Genomic DNA, 22,418 nt, shown 5'->3' on the forward strand with positions numbered 1-22,418 from the left:
TGTGTGTGTGTGTGTGTGAGATCTGGCAGCACTGTCCAGTGCTCCCTGATGGGCAGGGCTTAGGACAAAGAGCTCACTGAGCCGGCAAAGACATCGCTCAGTGTCACTAGTGTGAAAAGCTCCCGGTCCCCTCCCCTTCCCGGACCCCGGTCCCTTTTCTTCCCTCTGAGAGTGCGCCCCTGCACCCCACCAGCTCGCCGAGGTTTCTACGGCGACCACTGAAAGCCTTTGTCTCAGGAACGGTGTTTGCCGCCAGCCCATTCATCTCGGCCTCAATGGCGCTCGCAGCCCTCATTAAACCCTCCAGCGGAGCCGCACAGAGGGCCGTCCTGCTTCTAACCGGGCTTCCTTCTCCTCTCCTTCTCTTCCAGGCGAGCGCGCCGAGTGCGGAACCACGAGGTGAGACGCCTTGCCGAAGTTTCACCAGCAAATCCAGAGCTGTTTCCCCGCTCATTTGCATGCAGCCCCAGATACGGTTTTTAATTTTTTTAAAAAAATCTGTTTACGTTCCATCCTGCCCTCATAATCCGGTCTCTGTGTTCAAACTCGGAAGCTCGGAAAACAAGCCGGAAAAGCACCAGCCAGGGCCGGCGGTGGGCGGCATCAATGAGCCGTCACTGGCAGCCACCCTGAGCATGCTGGGTAGTTCAAGGGCACAGAACAGCAGTAAACAGACGCTTCCGGCTCATTCCCAGAGCCTTCTCCTTATTTAAGAACATCTGCATGCACATAAATCTGGCAGCACGTTAAGAGAGACACCGCGGTGCGGGTTTATGATCCGAGTTTTAGATGTTCTCTTTATAGGGGAACATGTCGGCAGGAACCCCGACTTCTGCTGTTTGTGGGTTCTTATATATATATATATATATATATACATATATAAAATAAAGAACACAGTACACAATTTCAGCCCGCTGCATCAATATACAGATACGTTACGTTGTTTTTGGCGGCCTGTCTTAATTCTAGTTTTAGTTTAGTCTTGGCAATAAGCTGTCATTTTAGTTTTTATTAGTCTTAATCACGTCCACACTCATTTTATTCTAGTCAAGTTTCAGTCGACTAACAGTCTGAGCATTTTAGTCTAATTTTAGTCGATGAAAATTGTGTTCAGTCTTTTTTTTTTTTATAAATTACCCGGTAGAACATACAAAAACTAAATATTCTTCTAGTCAAACCCATTTCATAATTAATGTTGTTATGTTTATGTTGTTAAAAATGTGAAAAAACAAAGAAATTTTTGTGCAGTTTTTATTTCGTAAACCACGTTTATTCAAATTTTTATGACGTTATGTTATTTTCACATGAGGTTACGTCTCGTTTCTGTTTCACTTCATAAAGGTTTATTGACAAAGATATTTCACCATAAATTTCGTTGACGAGAACAACACTAGTGGTGCTCTCATTAATATTCCAAAACCGGATTTTAATTACGGAACGTAACACCTTTCTTCCTGTTATTACACATTTTATAATGCAGTTCCCGTCATACAACGCATGAATATTGCACGAATCCTCTTGTTAGTTTGATGTGTTACTGTAGCTGGTGTTTTGTGTGTGTGTGTGTGTGTGTGTGTGCGTCAACTCTCCCAGACCCCCCACTCTACCCCCCAAAACCACAGAAACTGCGGAAGCCTAGGCCACGCTCCATCTATAACCATAAGCTGTTTAACGGCAATATGGAGACCTTCATCAAGGTACCCGGTGTGGTGTGTGAATGGACGCCCCCTGCAGGGCTGGAGGGGCGGCTCGGCCCCCTCTCCCCTCACCGCCGTCCCCCATTCCGCCGCACAGATTAACGCCTGCGCTTTATCCCCCTGGCCCGCTGGGGGCGCTGTCTGCTGCTCTCTTAACTGTTAACGGTTCTTCTGCTTCCCTTCCTCTGCTCCTCCTTTGCTGTTTTGCTGCTTTCTGTACCAGGGGACGACGGAATGCCCGTACCCGCAACCAGGTACCTCCCCTTGGGCGCCACGCCGCGCCGCACTTTCCGTTTCTCTCCCATGAGTTAATCATGCAGCTTCGGCAGAGCATTACATTACCATTCAGCGTAACGCTAACAGAACCTTCGGTTTAGAGACTTCTCACACCTTTACTCTGCTTCGCTTTACTAAATGACCACTTCTATTCCTGGAATGGTGCGTGGACCCCAAGGGACTAAAACCAGGCCCCACTGAATCTCTGGTGTCTTTTCAGGACTCAGGTCAGCCCATCCCGCTGGTGGTGGAGAGCTGCGTTCGCTACATCAATCTATACGGTGAGGGCGTCGGTTCGAGCTTTTTAACATTCCGATCATGTCGTGCCAGTTCTGACCTGGTGAACGTCTCCGGGACCACAGCGCTCCCACAGTTCCCCCGTTCCACACTGGAACGTTTTTTTTCTGTCCAATCGGGCCTTGCGTCCACACGGAAACGGCGTTTCCGGGAACCCAGATGGTTTCTAGAGTGGATTTCTCTTTTTCTGCGTTTCCGTGTGGACGGCAAATCGTTTTTTTTTTTTTTTTTTTTCCAACTTGACCTTTAACCCCAAGCGCGTCCTACATACAACAATGGCGGACTTTCTCGTGTGGGTGGGGCCTTAGCTGATCCAGGGTCAGTAATGACCTCAGCGGTGCACGGCTACAAACCTGACAATCTGACAACAGCAGCATATGGCACAAATGTTCAGATGCGTATCATTTCTGGCAGAAGTGACATAAAGCGGAATGGAATCTGTGTCTTATTAAGATAAAAAAAAAATGACTTAGCCTGACTCCAAAATGGCCAGGAGGGTTCAAGCACCTTTAAACGTGAACTTTAAAAATGGCAAAATGTCTAAAATAGGCCAACCGAATATATGTATCTATATATTATTCACTTGTAGAAATCCTTGGTTTTATTTAAGAGCCAAGCGGAGGTGTTAAGGCCAGCAGAAATGTTCTGAGTTCCCTGCTAATTCCGATTACAGGTTCTAACCTCCCCCGGTGCAGCGCCGCGCCCCTGATCCTATGTGTCATTTCATCCAGAGGGGCCTTGGGGCTCTCTGTCCGTCTGACCGCGGCTTTAATGAAAGCTCAGGAACCGATTATGGTTCCTTTAACGAAGACCACATGCCTCCAAGTTGAGGGGCGGCGGATTCCGGGTTGCTTTCATGTCCTCGACTCTCTGGTGTCGGCATAATGTCCTCGGCTTCATGTTCCCCTCTCAGGTCTGCAGCAGCAGGGCATATTTCGAGTGCCAGGCTCTCAGGTCGAAGTCAACGATATTAAAATTCATTTGAAAGAGGTCAGTCCCGGTGAGACGTGCCGTAATTGTCTCCTTTTTTTACATCCCTGGCTTGGCCGGCTTGTGACCTCACGCTGCCTTTTCTGCAGGTGAGGACCCACTGATCGACGACCAGAGTGACCATGACATCAACTCCGTGGCTGGGGTCCTCAAGCTGTATTTCAGGGGTCTGGAGAACCCTCTGTTCCCCAAGGAATGCTTCCTGACTTCATTTCCACCATAAGTGAGTCAAAGTTTTTGAAGAGCTGCCAGGCTTGGAGAACAAGCGCTTTGTGTCTGTATCTGGCGTCACCATGGTTCCTGAGTGAAGGTGATAAAAGATCAGGGTAAATTTAGAAAGGAATGGTGCTCTCAGGACGATAGATCTCAGACTCGGCCCTCACCGAGGTGCCGGTGTTCCTGTCTCTGGAGAATTTGGTACCTGGTAGAAGATTCAGGCTAGTAGGCCAAGTTCCTCTGACCCTGAGATGTTCGTCTCGTACCTCTTGAGCTTTCCTGGATATCAGCAGGCCTTGCAGAGAACCCCACGTGGAAACCATCAGGCCTGCTGGGGTTTAATGGAACCCTGAAGAGTGAGACGCCGCCATGCTGGTGTCTGTGACCCCGCCCTGAAATGGGAAGATTGAATGCAGGCGCAGAATCGTTCATCTAAGGCCTTCGCTCGCGACCACCATGCATGAAATTGTTCTCATTACTCCCTAATTGTGCTCCTGGTGTAAATGTGTGCCGGGGAAATATTCCTCTGTTCATAAATCGTCTCCTTCGCGACAGCCGGGTCTGGTGCGATAATTGGTGGACTTCCGGTCTGCAGGGACGCAGTGAGATGATCTCCGTGTCCCCTGTGCGTTTCAGAGCTGGAGTCGTCCCTGGAAAGAGCGCACCACATCCAGCAGATAATTGTGACCCTGCCCCGCACCATCATCATCGTCATGAGATACCTCTTCGCGTTCCTCAACCAGTGAGTTTGGAGTCTGTTCATTGTTTCGGGATTAAACGTTGTTCCTTCCATATGTCACCATTGTCATTTCGGCATGTGGCCTTGCCAGAAGTTGCCTGATTATTGGTTATAGATATTTTCCTATTTTTTTGTCTTCTTCGGCCCGAGTTGTGTGTGTGTTCCGTGGTGGCCTAGCGGTTTAAGGAAGCGGCCCCTAATCAGAAGGTTGCCGGTTTGAATCCCGACCCGCCAAGGTGCCACTGAGCAAAGCACCGTCCCCACACACTGCTCCCCGGGCGCCTGTCATGGCTGCCCACTGCTCACTCAGGGTGATGGGTTAATGCAGAGGACAAATTTCACTGTGTGCACCGTGTGCTGTGCTGCTGTGTATCACATGTGACAATCACTTCACTTGAACACTTTTAAAAAGACAAGGGACCGGTTCCGACAAGTACAGCTGATCTAAAAGCCTGAACCCGGCCTGCCTGACCGGACCAGCATGCTTTGCGCGCTACGAGCGCTAGACCAAGAGCGAAAGCAAACGAGCGAAATGAGCGGTTTAAACGCAGTTTAGTGTAGTTGGGCGTGGCATACTGTTGACTCCGCCTACCAGCGTTTTCCTCCTCCTGGTTGGGCTCTAAAATGCGCACATTTCCACGCCTCAGTGCAGCTAAAATGTAAAATGGCCAGAGGCTGGCGTCCATTTCACCACCTCAGCGTCCATCTGCCGTGGCTGGAAATCCGGACACATTTGAGTGGCAGCGGCCCGCCGTGTTTGGGGACTCGTTTGAGCAGGTACAGGACATCACGCCGCCAGCCGGACGTCCGTTTTAACGTGTCCCTCTTCTGCAGTAGTATGCCTGTCCCCCTTTATTGGCTTGTTAACCCCGGTGCAGCTGCTTGGCCCTGCGGTGGAACAAAGCGCCTGATTCCACGTCCCAAAAACCCTCCATTTTCTTCTTCCCTCTGCCCCTGGAGTTTGGAGCTGGTCCAGCACCGGGGCGCCGCGGCTCGTCTTCCTGGAGTAGACGCACGCTAGATCTGATTAGGCTTGTCTTTTCACCGGGAGGAAGGTAGCAGCCGCAGGCTAAATAAGGAGATAATAGGGAGAAGGCTGCTGCAGGAAGCGAATCTCCTTAAATAGCCGTGTGGAAGGACACTCCTAGAGGGCTTCCCAGAACAAGGGGATTATTGGTAAAAAGAAATAAAAAGTCACATTTTGGGATTATCTGATTGGATTCTGCTCAGCAGGGTCTGTTTTTTGGCACTTTCATGTTTCTGGACCCTTTGATGTCACTTTAGGAGCCTGGTCTTGGTTGCCAGATGTGGTCATTTAACGTTCCGATGTAAACATCCTGTTCCTCCTCCGCCCGTCTGTCCAGCCTGTCCCCAGTACAGCGATGAGAACATGATGGACCCGTACAACCTGGCCATCTGCTTCGGACCCACCCTCATGCCCATCCCGGACGGCCAGGACCCCGTCGTGTGCCAGGCCCACGTCAACGAGGTCATCAAGACCATCATCATCCACAACGAGGTCATCTTCCCGAGCCAGCGCGAGCTGGACGGTCCGGTCTACGAGAAGTGCATGGCGGGAGGGGAAGAGTACTGGTGAGCGAGACGATCTGCGTCTGCCTGAGCCCTCACTTCTGATTGGCTGGTCTGTCCTCTGGCTATAGCTGTTTTTGGGGGCCTGTCTTAGTTCTAGTTTTAGTTTAGCCTTTGCATGAAGCTGTCATTTTAGTCTTTATTAGTCTTAGTCACGACCAGACTCATTTCAGTCAAGTTTCAGTTGACTAAAAGCGATTTAGCCCAATTTCAGTCAGAATTATCCATGAATATTTTAGTCAGTGTGAATACAGTGTCGGAAGGTCACCTCGTCCTTTTCTCCCAGCCATCTGCCCTCCCACCAACCGCATTCGGAAATCTGAATAATGCGGACGAGATGGGAGACACACCTGAAATACTAAAATTAATAATAACGCGATTAGACAAGGGAATTCTCATCAACACATTTTTTTTACATTTACGTTGCATAGTTATCATCACATGACCAGAATCATCACAATACAGAATATTGTTTACTTCCGACTTTGCTCAGACGCCGGTCTGAATTCTCAGCATTATAAGGGAACATTTCATAAATCCCAGGATAATACGAGTGTTATGCTGCGTTCTCCATTATTTTACACCTTGGCAGAGCTGCATTTATTCTGCATGATTTTTATACTTTGTGCTATAAATACAGAAACGCTGTGATGGAGAATTCATCTTCCGTTCGGTAGCATGAATAGTGTTTGTGGTTCTTATTTTGTGCGATGACGGACGTTTTCTCTCTCCGCCCCAGCGACAGTCCGCACAGCGAACCGGGGACCATCGACGAGGCCGACAACGGGACCGAGCCGCACACCAGCGATGACGGTGAGAGCCGCGACGCGGCAACCAAAAGCACCTTCCCCCCATCCAGGCGTGTTTGTATTGGTGCAGATAAACGGCAAATTAGCCCAAATTTTGACATTTATTTTGCATCCTAATGAACCGTCTTTTGACCGCGTAATTTGGATCAGATGTAGGAAGAGCCGTGGGTCGTGCAGCAGTCTAATGTACACACAACGGGATTTTTTTAACAATAAGATGGGATTTTGTGGGGCGGTACAATGGTGACCCCCACATCTGGCCACCCGGCGAACGCAGGCTGGAGCCGCTCTGCATGGACGATCGTTCTGTAAGCAGAGAGGCGGAATGTGAACAGTTTTACTGACACTGTGAAAAAGACCAGGCCTAGTGTGGCTGGTGAATGCTGTGTGGTGTGTGTGTGTGTGGCTGGTGAATGCTGTGTGGTGTGGTGTGTGTGGCTGGTGAATACTGTGTGGTGTGTGTGTGTGGGGCTGGTGAATACTGTGTGGTGTGTGTGTGTGTGGCTGGTGAATGCTGTGTGGTGTGTGTGTGTGTGGCTGGTGAATACTGTGTGGTGTGTGTGTGTGGTGGCTGAATGCTGTGTGGTGTGTGTGGTGTGTGGCTGGTGAATACTGTGTGGTGTGTGTGTGTGTGGCTGGTGAATACTGTGTGGGTGTGTGTGTGTGGCTGGTGAATACTGTGTGGTGTGTGTGTGTGTGTGGCTGGTGAATGCTGTGTGGTGTGGTGTGTGTGTGGTGTGTGTGTGTGTGGTGTGTGGTGTGGATTGATGTGTGTGTGTGTGTGTTCATGGTGTTTGTGTGTGTGGTGTGTTGGTGTGTGTGTGGTGGTGTGGTGTGTATATGTGGTGTGTGTGTGTGTTTTTGTGTGGTGTGTGTGGTATGTGTGTGGTATGTGTGTTGTGTTTGTTATGTGTGTGTGTGTTGTGTGTGTGTTGTGTGTATATGGTGTTGTGTGTGTGTGTATATGGTGTGTTGTGTATATGTTGTGTGTGTGTGTGTGTGTGTATGGCTGGTGAATGCTGTGTGTGTGTGTGTGTGTGGTGTATGTGGTGTGTGTGTGGTGTGTTTTGTATATGGTGTGTTTGTGTGTGGTGTGTGTGTGTGGTGTATGTGGTGTGTTGTGTATGGTGTGTGTGGTGTGGTGTGTATGTGGTGTGTGTGTGTGTGGTGTGTTTTGTATATGGTGTGTTGTGTATGTGGTGTGTGTGTGTGGTGTGTATATGGTGTGTTGTGTATATGTTGTGGTGGTGTGTGTGTGGTGTGTGTATGTGTGTGTTGTGTTGTGTATATGGTGTGTATGTGGTGTGTGTGTGTGTGGTGTGTATGTGGTGTGTGTGTGTGTGGTGTGTTGTGTATATGTTGTGTGTGTGGTGTGTGTGGTGTGTGTATGTGTGTGTTGTGTTGTGTATATGGTGTGTGTGTGGTGTGGTGTGTATGTGGTGTGTGTGTGTGTGGTGTGTTGTGTATATGGTGTGTGTGTGGTGTGTGTGGTGTGTTGTGTATATGGTGTGTGTGTGTGTGGTGTGTGTGTGTGTTGTGTCTCGTTGTGTTGTGGTGTGTTGTGGTGTGTGGTGTGTCTGTTGTGTTTTTGTGTGTGTGTTTTGTTTTGTGTGGTGTGTGTGTGTGGGGAGCCCGCACCCCCCTCTTCCCTTCCAGCAGTTGACCTTTTGTCTTGCTGCCCTGTAGGAGACAGCGGATGGGCTTGACAGCTCAGGTCTGTAAGAGCCACGCCCTGTCACACTGCAGACAGACTTTTTTGCACATTTTTTATGCCAAGTTTCCTGTAGAAAGAATAATTTCTCATTCTACGGTGACGTGCTGCGGACAGGCAGCGCGGACGCAGGATCTGAGTCGTGCTCCGGGTGACGGGCGTGTCCGTAATACGCGCAGACACTCCGCCCGTTCCCCGGAGTGAAATCAGGGCTCCTTCCTGACCCCCCAACCGCTCCAGCTACTGGCCTCCGGCCTTCTTCCGTTCAACTGCAGCGCTCTGAGCAGCGGCGACCCCCATCGTTGCCGTGGCAACAGACCCCCACACCGTGACACGGAATGGAAAAGGAGGGGGGGGCGCGAAAAACGCACAGCGGAGCCCTGAAAGCTCATCTTGCTCGGGGTGGAAATGGGCCAATCAGACGCGAGTTCCAAGCCCGTCCTCAGTATCCGGGGGACGGGTGCTGATGGGTCCTCGTTTCCACCGCTGGTAATTTCACCCCGTGGTGCCTGCTTGAGTGGGACTGATTGGTTTTCCGGTTCGTTTTATACGTGAACGTAACCCTGACCGCCGTCCGATTGGATGAGGAACGCTGAGCCGCCGTGTTACGCATGTTCCTGATCGACAGAAGCTGAGAGGCAGACGTGGTTCCCTCTGTTCTCGCCTTCCTGTGTGTTTTCTTTATATTACATCTTCAGATTGGGGGCAGTGGTGGCCCTAGCGGTTAAGGAAGCGGCCCCGTAACCAGAAGGTTGCCGGTTCGAATCCCACTGAGCACTGCTCCCCGGGCGCCTGTCATGGTGCCCACTGCTCACTCAGGGTGATGGTTAAATGCAGAGGACAAATTTCACTGTGTGCACCATGTGGTGTGCTGCTGTGTATCACAATGTGACAATTTAAAACTTCTATACCCGTGTGTTTGGCTGTGTGTGTATGTGTGTACGTGCGTGTGTGTGTGTGTGTGTGTGTACCATGTTTGGAACCCTCGGTAAAGCATGTGAAATGCGGCAGACGCTCATATTTACCGATGAAGGAAGAGGAAGTCGCTGCGGTGATGGCGACAGCTGGGCGGTATCCCCCCGCCCGCATTATACACGGTGAACAGCGTGCTGTAGACTGGGTGATATAGAATGAAATAAAGTCCTAGTCAGTATTATATACGGTATCACCACTAGATGGAGCTCTCTGCTCGTAGTCTGATGCTAATGCTAATGCTAATGTCGCTTCTCATTGGCCGCAGAGGTGGAGCAGATCGAGGCCATCGCCAAGTTCGACTACGCCGGCCGCTCAGCGCGCGAGCTGTCTTTCAAAAAAGGGGCGTCGCTGCTGCTGTACCACCGCGCGTCCGAGGACTGGTGGGAGGGTCGGCACAACGGGGTGGACGGCCTCATCCCACACCAGTACATCGTGGTGCAGGACCTGTAAGTACGTCCGGGAACCTCCCATGGTGCATTGCATGGCCTCGCTGTTACGTTCGACAGATTTCAGCCGGAAAAGCATTTTACAGCATTCACCAGACGCCCTTATCCAGAGCGACTTATAATCAGTAGTTACAGGGACAGTCCCTCCCTGAAGACACTCAGGGTTAAGTGTCCTGCTCAGGGACACGATGGTAGTAAGTGGGGTTTGAACCTGGGTCTTTTGGTTCATAGGCGAGTGTGTTACCCGCTAGGCTACTACCACCCTATTTTCAGTACCCCACCACCCATACAATCAGTAGTGACAGGGACAGTCCCCCCCTGAAGACACTCAGGGTTAAGTGTCCTGCTCAGGGACACGATGGTAGTAAATGGGGTTTGAACCTGGGTCTTCTGGTTCATAGGGCGGTAGTGGCCTAGCGGGTAACACACTCGCCTATCAGTACAGCGGGTGGCCGTGAATGAAACCACTTGACCTGTATCTCGCCACGCTGGTTCCCCTCCACTCTGCGGGCAGCAGGACGAGCGACGCCCGTGGATATGAATTATTCCAGTAAAAACGAAGCCAGTTGTCGAGAACTTTAAAGTGACCGAAGGCCAGAAGACGTAGTTTTTTTTTTATTTTTATCATGATTGCTGTCGTTTAAATGGAAAATATGGAGCATAAGATGTGAGTCTCAGCGGGACGGTAAGTGAAATTGACCTTTAACCGCGTGATGATTGGCCGATTTTCCGCGTTTCTCAGGGACGACGCCTTCTCAGACAGCCTGAGCCAGAAGGCCGACAGCGAGGCCAGCAGCGGCCCCCTCCTGGACGATAAAGCCTCGTCCAGGAACGAGCTGCAGTCCCCCTGTGAGCATTCACCGGACTACAGCTTCGGCGGAGGGATGGGCAGGCGAGTGTTGAACCGCAGTCTGCGTTGCCGTGGTGATAACGTGGTAATAACCCGATTTAATTAAACAGCGCTGATATCCGCAGGGTGAGACTGCGCTCGGACGGGGCGGCCATACCTCGCCGCCGCAGCGGCGCCGACGCCCACAGTCCGCCCCGGGGCGCGGACACGCCCCCGCGAGCCGCCGCCTGTCCCAGCAGCCCCCACAAAATGGCGGTCGGCCGCGGCCGCGTCGAGAGCCCGGAGAAGAGGCGCCTGGGCACGTTCGGCAGCGCCGGCAGCATCAACTACTCCGACAGGAAGAACTACCCCGAGGGCCACCCGCTCAGGCCCGTCCCCGGGGCCACGCGCCACAGCAGCCTGGGAGACCACAAGTCCCTGGAGGCCGAGGCCCTGGCAGAGGTGAGCGCCGGTGTCACCAAGTGAACGGGGCCTGGTTCACAAGCTTCGACATGACCAGGCGTGGCCAGAGCAGCCGAGATTCCGGATGGGTGTGTGTGTGTGTGTGTGTGTGTGTGTGTGTGTGTATGTGGTGTGTGTGTTCACATGCTTTTCCGGGGGAAGTAGGTGCAGAGGCGGGACATAATGAACATGAAGGATTTATTCAACAATAAAGAAAAACGGGGGAAATGCGGTGAGAGCTTAAACCAGGCCGCCGGCGCGTGGCGATGGCCAGAACTCAAAACACGTCAAACAGTTGGCGGGTCCACAGAGAAGGTCAGGTGCACAAAAGAGTTCACAAAGAGTTCACAAAGAGGCGGCGCCACTTATCCGCTGTCTGGATTGGTCCCCAGCAGCAGCCAATCCTGACACTTGGCTTATTGTCAGTACAACAGTATACACAGCTCACCGTACCGTCTGGAAATAACAGACCCCCCCCATAGTCCAATTATAAAACACACGCTAAACTAAACTATACGAACTACAGGAGAAAAGGAAAACTGAGCAGGACGTAACTGGACAACATCATGCAGGACGCTTGTAAGTGGATATGTTGGATATTTCAAACAGGACACGCAAGACAAGACAAACATGTGCAAAAAGAGCAGAGATGCGCAAAGGTCTGGTGCATAAGGCCGGAAGTGTGTTGTTGTTGAGTTGACACGCCCTTCCAGGGTAGAGTGAGCCTGCACGTGGTGTCAGTGCAGGGCTGGTGGAGAGAAAGTCCCGCAGTCGAGGAGGTGGACCCCTACACACCTCGCCCGCATGTCAAGTCTGAGTCGCGTGTCTCGGGGTTCTGTGTGTTGTGTTGTGTTGTTTGCCCGGGTTCTCGTGATTAAGGGTCTACATCTGAGAGAACAAATGATCTTATGCATGCTAATTATACGTGTCATATCTGATTGGGGGAACGGTGTCATGTGATTTGCTGCTACGAGTGAATGTAAGATCTACTGGCGGGAAGAGTAAAGCATGTTAAAAAAAAAAAAGTTAGTAGTCGCGTGTAGAGAAGTAAGAGTGGAGTAAAATGTTTTAATCCAGCAGTACGTATTTAACGGAGTAACGGTTGCAATGTTGCATGCTGCAGAATCCTGTTGGGTTAAATTGAGCATAATTCTGTGTTATTCCGCTATGACAGTAATAGCCAATCATGCGGTGCCGTCAGTAAGTGGACATCGATGCGGCCGCGAGCAGAGCGTCTGGTCACTGTCGCCACGGCGATGACGCTGAGGCACAATGGTGCGTTTTAATAGCCGTCCTCGGGTTAATGGGGGATAAATGAGATGCGCTGTGGTGATGGCGCCTTGGTTTCCAGCGCGCTGCCTCACGCTGAGCCACAATAAAGAGATTTCGCATTTATCGTTAATCCGTAATTTACCACTCGCCGCTCCTGAACGAGGGGTAACATCAGGGCATCTTCACCGTAGTTGGATTTTGTATTTGTTCAGTTGAGGAGCGCTGCAGGTCGCCCGGGCATCCTGGGAAATGTCAAGCCGCAGCCATTAGTCTCTCTCAATGGGACGTGTTTTAAAAATAGTAGTGGCAGTGGTGGCCTAGGAAGTGGACTCATAATCAGAAGGTGCCACTGAGGTCCCCTTGATGAAGGTCCCCCAAAGTGTGAGGTGCAGTGGTGGCTTACCGTAATCAGAAGGTTGCCGGTTTGAATCCTGATCCGCCGAGGTGCCACTGAGGTCCCGCCCCCACACGCTGCCCCCCGGGCGCCTGTCATGGTGACCACTGCTCACCTAGGGTGACGGTTAAATACAGAGGACACATTTCACCGTGTCACTGTGTGCTGTGCTGCAGCGTCTCACAATGACAATCACTTCACTTTCATTATTTCCTGTGTGATAAACAGTTGTGAGCCCTGAATCCCGTACACCAGGGGTGTCAATGCGGCCTGCGAGCCACTTTATATAGATCTATTATTATGGCCTGGCGATTTGAGGCTCTCATGAACACAAACTACAGATCCCATAATGCAGTGCTTCAGTTGCCTTGCCGAACAGGATCTTTACACTGCAGCTGGACCTACACAAGAGCAGTTTCAAAGGGTTACGAAGCAGCGGGAAATCCTCTTTTAGTGCTTCAAAGTCACCCTCAGTTTGTGCGCACTGCATTATGGGATCTTTGATACACGTACCACGTGATACACTGTTGTCTTATTTTGTAGGATTTATTCTTTATTCTGTCTTTGAGCTTCATGGTTGATGTATGAAAATAATCGGATGATAGGACCCAACTCAATATCTGTTGGAGATCTTGGAAGGTTCATGGAAGCCAGGGCAATTAAGGTTTTTTTCTGATTGATCTGTACAAGAAGATATGAATTAGAATGCTTTCTTATGCTCATATGAGCATGCGATAATTCAGTCATCATCAGTTGTTGGTTCTGAATTAATCCTCTTCCCCTTGTGCTGTCCTGCAGGACATTGAGAAGACCATGTCCACCGCCCTTCATGAGCTGCGTGAGCTGGAGAGGCAGAACACAGCCAAGCAGGCCCCGGATGTGGTTCTAGACACACTGGAACCCATGAAGAACCCCATGAGCTCAGAACCGGCCAGTCCTTTGCACACCATCATGATCCGCGACCCTGACGCCGCCCTGCGCCGCCCCAGCAACTCCACCAGCGAGATGATGACCACCTTCAAGCCGGCTCTGTCCGCCCGACTCGCCGGGTCGCAGCTCCGCCCCCCGCCCATGCGGCCAGCCCGCCCGGCGCCGCCTCAGCATCGCACCAGCAGCTCCAGCTCATCCGGCGTGGGCAGCCCTGCCGTCACCCCCACCGAGAAGATCTTCCCCAACAACAACGCTAACGCTAATACTAACGCTAACGCGTCCTCCGCATCCAGCGATAAGTCTGGCACCATGTAGCAGCTGCAGACCGACCCCCTCACCCCGCCCGGCCCGCCCCTCTGGGCGGAGCTGCAGGTTCCAGGTTCCAGAGGTGAGCCTCATGCTGCCCAGACCTGGAGAACAGGAGAAGAAGAAGAAGACCTGATATCCTCCCCTCTTTTTAACTTATTATTGTTGTTCTTTTTTTTTTTCCGAGTTCTAAGAACTCCTGCTGTGACCCTGGGTTTCCATGGCAACCGGAGAAACTGAAGAATTAGCATGGAGCTTTGTGAAGCATGCTGAAAATGGAAAAAAGAACGATGTGTCCAATCGTCAAAAGTTAAAAGGACGATGGCGTGGGCCACGCCCACCTGAATGCTGTTACGGCGCTCTGAAGATAGCCACTCCCCGAGCAGGGCTGCGTGCTCGTGCTCAAAGACTGTGACCTTTGACCTGTACATAGAGACTTGACTGTACTTGAAGTTGTTATGCCTTCTGTTTGTAGTATAAAGGATGTTACAGTAACAGCATAGCCAAGTTGTTCACGTATATGAGATGCAGACGAACAAACAAACAAAAAAAAAAACGACTAACTATCAGAAACCTGTGGAAAAAGAAACAAATATGTAGTTTAACTTGTATATAATTTCTGATAGATCCTTTTTTTTTGAAGTATTAATCTTGTATAGTCCAGTACAGATCCGGCACGGTGATGAAGAACTGTCCAGAACCAGAGAGAAGAAAGTAAATGGCGTTTTTCTTGTTTTTTTTATTATAGGGAGGCGGGGTGCTCACTCCCCTGGTTCCGTATTTGTAGATAAATCTCAAAGCACTGTTGCACACAGTAGTCTGTTTACAGTCTTTTGTTCCTTTAAGGCATTTTAAATATTTTAATGTTTTTTTTGTTTAAATGTATGAATTTAGGCTGACTTGGCCCATCATCTGAGTGATTGCAGAGCCTCTCATTTTTGCAGGATCCATTCGATAGGGCCTGAAATTATGCAGATGCTTTTGTAATATTTGATAATTGCCACCCGGTTCAAACTGACATTCTCAGCTAATGAGCAATTCACCAGATCACGTCTCGTTCTCATGCTCCTGGAAGAGAGCCCTTCACCTTTTTTTAAATAACTCACCCAGTCGGCGCGTGTTTTAATCTGGGGCCCTGAGCGCGTCTGTAGTGAACCAGACCCACCAGCCCAGGCGTTCTGAAGGACCTGCTTCATTAGACTTGTGCTAGATGTCTTCACTGTAATACTTTGGCCTGCAGTCGTACAGCTGTGGAAAAATCCACCGAATTCACCCCCATTTGGCACCTACAGCGCATGGCCTCCACCATGTATCGTCCTGAAGGAACACCTTCAAGTTCATGAACGCGAGCTGTAGGGTTGGAGGCGTGTCCGGCTTTAAAATGCACGACGTGCAATATGGGCACCGGGTTAAATCTCAGGAATGAAAGGAGCCGGCGCTCCAGTCATGTTCTACTGACCTCTGGTGGCCAGGAAGTCCCATCACCGCATCAGTGCATGAACAGCTCAAAATGGCCCTGGGAATAAGCGCGTCAGCGGATGCATGGCAGGCTGGGTGAAAACCTCAGGAGCTGATGTGTGGGTCTCCAGATCGATGACCCGAATTGCTCATTGGCCGACATCTCAGATGCGTCTGAAATACGCCGTGTTCAGGTCACACTTCATCCCTTTCCAAGTGCCTTCGGCGCACATCATTCCAGAGGTCTACTTGAATACAGCTTATTCCCTCTCACCGCTTAACCACAATTCTGGTTTACTGTGATGCCGGAGCATATAATCTGGAATTTTTATTTATTGTGGGTAGTTTTTATTCTTTTTGTGTGATTAACAGCTGCGCTGCAAATGGCTTGAAGAAAGGAAGGCGCCGGGTCTGGCTGATGAGATCGATATTAATCACAATATTCGGTGGGATTTTGGGGAACATTATAGGAAGGTGATGTTATTGGTGATGAAGGTGGCTGATCTGCTCGTCTGCTGCTCCCCTGCAGCATGAACGTGTGCCGACGTGACATGTCTGTCTGGGGCGTGGCTCGTGGACCTTGTCCCTCCTCCTGTCTAGTGGTGCTGTCCGTTAACGCGTGTCTGAATGGTCCGGTTTCCTGTCGTGTAATATAAATATCATGCCACTGTTTGGATGTCCAAATAAATGCAACGTTCTACGTTCTGGCCCGCTACTAAATTCCAAGTAAAAACTGTGGTCCAGATGAGACTTCAGATGAAAGCCTGAAGCTGCGTGTGAATGAGTTTTTATTTTTACTCGCATGTCTTCGCGGTGTCGGCGTCAACATGTCCCATTGTGGACAGACTTGGGAATGACACAAGTAACGCTTTTCGCAAATGTTTGCTGCTTCAGGGTTTTGAGATGGTTTTGTCAGTTTTATAAAGGCTTTTATTGACAATTACATTACATTACATTACATTTACAGTATTTATCAGACACCCTTATCCAGAGCGACTTACAATCAGTATTTTACAGGGACAGTCTCCCTGGAGCAACTTAAGGTTAAGTGTCTTGCTCAGGGACACAATGGTAGTAAGTGGGATTTGAACCCGGGTCTTCTGGTTCACAGGCGAGTGTCTTACCCACTAGGCTACTACCACCTCAAGACATCAAGACCTCTGCATTTCGGCCCCTGGCACCCTGTCAATCAACTTAAGGGGCCAAATCCTGACTGACTGGAGACCCGTTCCTTCAAGTTCTCCGTTGGATTAAGGCCCGGGGAGTTTCCTGACCATGGAGTGCTCCTGATGGAGCGCGGCTCTCCGTCATGCTGGAAAAGGCAGCGTTCTTCACCAGACTGTTCTCGGACGGCTGGGATGCCCGCGTTCTGGGGTGAAATTGTGAGTGAGCCCCACTCCCTTGGATGAGAAGGAGCACCACACATGAATGGTCTCACCTTCTCTTCTCTGCGCAGTCATTTTCCAGATGCCCCAAACTATCGATGATCCGATAGATGGTTGATTTAGGCGCATTGTTAGTAGCAGCCATATTCTTGCCTGTGAAACCGTTTTAATGCAGCGCAATGATAACGGTGCGTGTTTCCTTGCAGGTAACCATGGTTAACAGAGGAAGAGCAACGATTTCAAGCATCATCCTCCTTTATAAAGCATCCTGAATGATCTCCAGCCTCGTGCTCCTCAACACTCTCACTTGTGTTAACGGGAGAAGCACAGAAATGATCTCAGCAGGTCCTTGAAATGCTGAGTTAATTTTTTTAATGGTAAAGAGGGACTTTACAATTCATCTGATCACTCTTCGGAACATTATGAAGTTGTGAAAGTGAAGTGATTGTCACATGTGATACACAGCAGCACAGCACACGGTGCACACAGTGAAAATTGTCCTCTGCATTTAACCGTCACCCTTGGTGAGCAGTGGGCACCATGACAGGCGCCCGGGGAGCAGCGTGTGGGGACTCGAACCGGCAACCTTCTGATTACGGGGCCGCTTCCTTAACCACTAGGCCACCACTGCCCCACAAATTATATGCAAATTATATGCGGTATGCAAATTGGCGAAATAAAAACGGAAGCAGCAACCTCTGAAAACCACGACTGAACATGTAAAAATCTGAATGAGCTGTAAATAAAGCACGCAGCAAGTAAGCCGAGCCGGTCCGTCTTCATTATGAAGGACGTGTGGCATGAGAACGGGGGACTGGACCAGCTTTCTCCGGAATGATTGGTGTTCGGGGGCAATTTGGGAATTTGAATATAACGAGAGAGACTGATGACTTTGTGGTTTATTAAGAGATCAAGGAATACCGACATTCTTTTAAAAAATTTCATCCATTAAGAGCAAATATTCAAAGATATCAATGTTTAAGGCGAGTTTTTATTTGATATAGGACCTTCAAGACCACAGCGGGTGCTGTACCATCTACTTTTTTGTAGAACTTTATGCAGACAACGCCAGCACTGACAGAAGCAAGAAGGTCCAATCACTGCTGGGTGCTTGGCTTCCAGTTTACTGAGAAAAGATGCTGCTGATGTCCAGAAATTTGCTTAGTGAGCTCAGATGTGAGTGGAATTTAGATGAATTTCTGAATATTATTTGCTTTGTTGGTTTTAAAGGCAGTGCAGAATCTGCACAGCAATGTCACAAATGTACTTAAATGACAGATTAGTCCTGATGTCCGCTGGGGCAGTTCTGCTGTCGGCCACATGATGGAGATGCTACATCACGTTCAGGTGGAGTCCAGTTTCCTCATCTCCCCACAATATTCCTGCAATGAATGACTGAAATCGTTTTATTTATCCTGCTGGGACAAGCAGGATGAGGAACTATGAAGGTTGTTCGTCCCCGTGGGAAGGGAAAAGTGTCCCTTGCTCCTCTATTATCGGCTCTGCTCCAGCGCCATATCTCTCCTCTTGGCTAAGTGCTGCAAGGGAGGAGCATGCTGTGGAACAGAAAGGGAAAAGTGTCTGTCCGCGGGCGCATTGTTGATAACAGCATGCAGATTCTGCAGGACGAGCTGCGCTGCATTACAATAGATTCCCACTGCGTGCAACGTGGAATAAGTAGAAATATGCGGCAAGAACTGGTGAGATGTTTCATATAAAAGCCTCAGGTGTCTCATGTTCTCCTACTTTTTCACTACCCGTATTCCCCTTTCATTGTCATTTATTTCCCCCTTTTTATTTATTTTAGGACTTGGTATCTTTATCTTTATCAGCCCAAAACAGCGATTCAGGATGCTTGTAATGCACGTGACGAACACAACACTTCATATTAGATGCACAGCATGAAACCAGCTCCAGTGGGACAGTCACAGCCATTTACGTCTTCCTGAAAAACACAGTTTTCTTTATTTGGTTATTAATTAAGCAGCCGGTAATTAAAGGTTCTAATTTCGCCTCCATCAGCCTCTGAATCGAGCCCCTGTCCTGAGTGGATGAAAAAAGAAACCGGATCTCCACAGGCCTCGTTCGGCTATTTCTTCACAACAATTAGAGTGTAAATGACCTAATCGTGCTTAATTCTGCGCCCGCATGTCACAACATCTCTCCTCGTCCCCACGCCTCCGTCTTCAGTCTCCCGTGGGGACAACGCACCCCGCCGAGCGACTTCTCGCTTAATCGAGAGCCCTCAGGGAAAACTGGGCCGCGCAGCGGAATCATTTGCCGACATTATAACCCAATCAAAAAAAATATTGTCTGGACGAGGACCAGGAGAGTCACGTGGACACCGCAGATGAGACGGGCTTCATTAAATCTCGAATTCTGCCCCTCTCTCCGTGTTTACGTCTCAGCTGCTGGAGGACATCCGGACCTACGAGTAAAATATGACGTGTGCCATCAACGGCATGTCTTCACTCGGATCTCTGCGGTGTCCTCTGCTTGATGTGTGTTGGGGGGGCAAATCTCTTCCACACACAGGTTCTGAAGGCCCTTTACCTGTCCCACATCCCCGTGGGAAGAGGGACCCGTTTCGCAGCACCCAGGAGACACTGGGTCAGGGACAATCCAAACCAATGCAACAAATCTGAGCTCACTAAGCAAATTTCTGGACATCAGCAGCATCTTTTCTCAGTAAACTGGAAGCCAAGCGCCCAGCAGCGATTGGACCTTCTTGCTTCTGTCAGTGCTGGCATTGTCTGCATAAAGTTCTACAAAAAAGTAGATGGTACAGCACCCGCTGTGGTCTTGAAGGTCCTATATCAAATAAAAACTCTCCTTAAACATTGATATCTTGAATATTTGCTCTTAATGGACTAGTTTTTATAAAAGAATGTCGGTATTCCTTGATCTCTTAATGAACCACAAAGTCGTCAGTCTCTCTTGAGCTCAAGCTGTGGCATTTTCCTTGTCCCCAGTGTCCCAGAAGAAATGACGCAGGTGACACTTTTTTTCTTCCAGGGGAGGACACGCGGCGAGGAGCTGAAAACGTGAAAATTGATTCTGTGCATTGCAGAATGGGGGACGGGGAAGTCGGGGACGTGGACGCAGGTGCCACGTGCCTGGCTGTTCGGCACAGCCTGTTCCCTCTGCGGCCTGGTAATAGCCCTGTCTGGCAGTCGGTGCGGACAGATGGCGGCACGAAGACTTGATTCGGACAATCGGGACGCTTCGGCCGACCCTTCAGAGGGTAAATATTTAACCGGGCGAATCTCACACGCCCCCCTGGCAGCGTGCATTCTGGGGGACACGCGGGTCCCAGAATGCTGCATCATGACCATTACGCGTCCTCCGTCTCCTGGTGCGGCCTGATAAAGTCTGCCGGCAGATCAATGCCGGCGGCTATGCCGAATTAAAGGCGCGTCAATGCGGCTTCTGTCCAGAATAAACGCGCTGTGGACTCATAATGTCGGTGGAGTGCATGAGTGACGATAAAAACCCGTCACTTCGTCACGGATCTGACCGACAAATCACTTCATAAAGAAACCGGCGCGTTGGGCCTTTAGGCCGTTCTGTAAATAAAAGCTGCGCGGCTGCAAACGCTGCATTCTCATTCTGCCGTGCAGGAGGTTCTACTCAAAGGGACCACGCCCGCTCCTTCACCTTCATCATCCTCACCGGCAAATACATACATCCATTTAATTTGAACACGTGTTAAACACAGTTTAATTTATAGTTGAATGCGTGATTTATACCGAATGTGTTGTTTCATTGCATTCTGCGCCACGGCAGTTGAGGAAGTGCAGTCGTCTGGTTCCAGGAGGACGTGGAGTGCACATCTCAAGCATCTGACATGTACCTGTGCACTGATGTGTGTGTGTAAACAGCGCCCATCTGCCACTTCGCCGAGGGACGATTACACAGCGGCAGGCTCAAGATATGCAGTGTGTGTGTGTGTGTGTGTGTGGTGTGCGTGTGTGCAGAACGTGGCTGGCGAGTGTAAAACAGATCAATTCTCCTGTATACAAATCAACCTGCTTCTCCAGGGCCTGATCTTCACGGCAAAATCACTCCCACGTGCGCCGCCATCTTTCATGTGACATTTCAGGATCTCCGCGCGAGGCGGGTGGTTCGGCGCAACCGAATGAGAGCGTAATCACTGGCGGTAACGAAGCTGAGGCTCATTTCAACGTCCGCCTCTGTCTGAAACTGAACTCATCATTTACATTTACAGCGTTTACCAGACGGCCTTATCCAGAGCGACTTACAGTCAGTAGTTACAGGGACAGTCCCCCACTGGAGACACTCAGGGTTAAGTGTCCTGCTCAGGTAGTCAATGGTAGTCAGTGGGGATTTGAACCTGGGTCTTCTGGTTCATAGGCGAGTGTGTTAACCACTAGGCTACTACCACCACCCCCATCAGTCAGAGTCACTGGGTCGGCCACACGCCATGCGCCACACGCCATGCGCCACGCGCCACGCCATGCGCTTATTTAATTATCTACAGGGCCAATAATGAGTTTCCACCACAGTCCCAGTTACTCTGTTTAAACTGGGAGCGTGCAGACGTCCAACTGAAGGTCCAACCATTGCGAGCTGATGAAGTTTTGGGAAGTTGTTCTCTCAGTGTCACGTCCTACCTCGACTACACTACTTCTCCTGGTCTTGCCATGATATTCAGAAACGGAGACGGAGACCAGTAAATAAACGTCAGTGTCCCTCTCTGTGTGAGTGGGAATTCCCGCTTGACCTCTACACTGTTCCTACGCGGGGAGCCAATCCCAGGACGTTAAACTGTCGGCTCCCCACTCGTGGTCTGGGAGTTCGTGTCTCAGTAACGGAAAACCATTTCGCCCTCTGTGGGACATTTTCGGCAGTTTTTTTACAAGTATAATATTATAATAAGTAACGATTTTTCCTACACTGCAGGGTCATTATGCTAAATGCTGTCTTGGTAAATGAGTTGGAATTTTTCTCGTCTCTTTTTAAAAGCTGGGTCTCATTGTACTGTAAGTAGATTCTGTGGATTTAGCATCTGATCAATCTTTGTTCATGTCTGTATTACACTCTGGTCTCAAGGTCTTCACTCTTCCCCTCAAGTTCGTTTGGAGCGGTGTAATTTAATTTGTTCTGCGCTTTTCGGCAGAGGTTACCATGCCAGTGATGAGAAGGGCTCTGGCGAGCGGAGGGGAGGAAAATGAAAGACGCCACCTGAAGTGGCGCCCGCTGGGGCCGCTGTAATATAAGGCCGTCAGGACGAGAGTAAATATTTTATGCCCGCTCATGCACGGGGCTCCATAAATCCAAACGGCCTGCTACGTCAGGGAGGTAAATCAAGCAGTTTTACCGCATTGCAAAAATGCATCAGGTGCAGAAAGCCTTTCATCTGGGGAGGAGATTTTAATTAGAAACAATTAAGAAGAGCGAAGAGCTCTCACGGGGGGGACACTTTGTCATGCGGCCGCAGACGTGGACTCGTGACATATTTCCTCGGGTATTTAATCAGATGAACTAATGAGATGAACGGCCGCTCAGCTCCGATCGGCTCTGACATTCACGAGCCCCCCCGAGAGCAGCAGCATTCAGACCTGCTCATTCAGGGTGACAATAGAAACAATGGTGCTTTTTAATTCATCTGCCGC

At 49.9% G+C, this 22,418-nt stretch overlaps 1 protein-coding gene across 1 annotated transcript in view; it reads left to right on the forward strand.

Moving 5' to 3' along the window:
- LOC114772237 (SLIT-ROBO Rho GTPase-activating protein 3-like) overlaps nt 1–14,313 on the forward strand; it is a 43,109-nt gene extending 28,796 nt beyond the window's left edge. The window contains 12 exon segments of the mRNA XM_028965239.1: nt 372–399; nt 1,921–1,951; nt 2,194–2,254; nt 3,184–3,245; nt 3,334–3,487; nt 4,113–4,218; nt 5,581–5,808; nt 6,545–6,618; nt 9,566–9,746; nt 10,489–10,638; nt 10,722–11,037; nt 13,502–14,313. Of these exon segments, the coding sequence (XP_028821072.1) occupies nt 372–399; nt 1,921–1,951; nt 2,194–2,254; nt 3,184–3,245; nt 3,334–3,487; nt 4,113–4,218; nt 5,581–5,808; nt 6,545–6,618; nt 9,566–9,746; nt 10,489–10,638; nt 10,722–11,037; nt 13,502–13,948 (1,838 nt within the window). The 3' untranslated portion in view covers nt 13,949–14,313.
- The last annotated feature ends 8,105 nt before the right edge of the window (nt 14,314–22,418 follow it).

Source organism: Denticeps clupeoides, unplaced genomic scaffold (genome assembly GCF_900700375.1).
Source record: "Denticeps clupeoides unplaced genomic scaffold, fDenClu1.1, whole genome shotgun sequence".
Taxonomy (NCBI): Eukaryota; Metazoa; Chordata; class Actinopteri; order Clupeiformes; family Denticipitidae; genus Denticeps; species Denticeps clupeoides.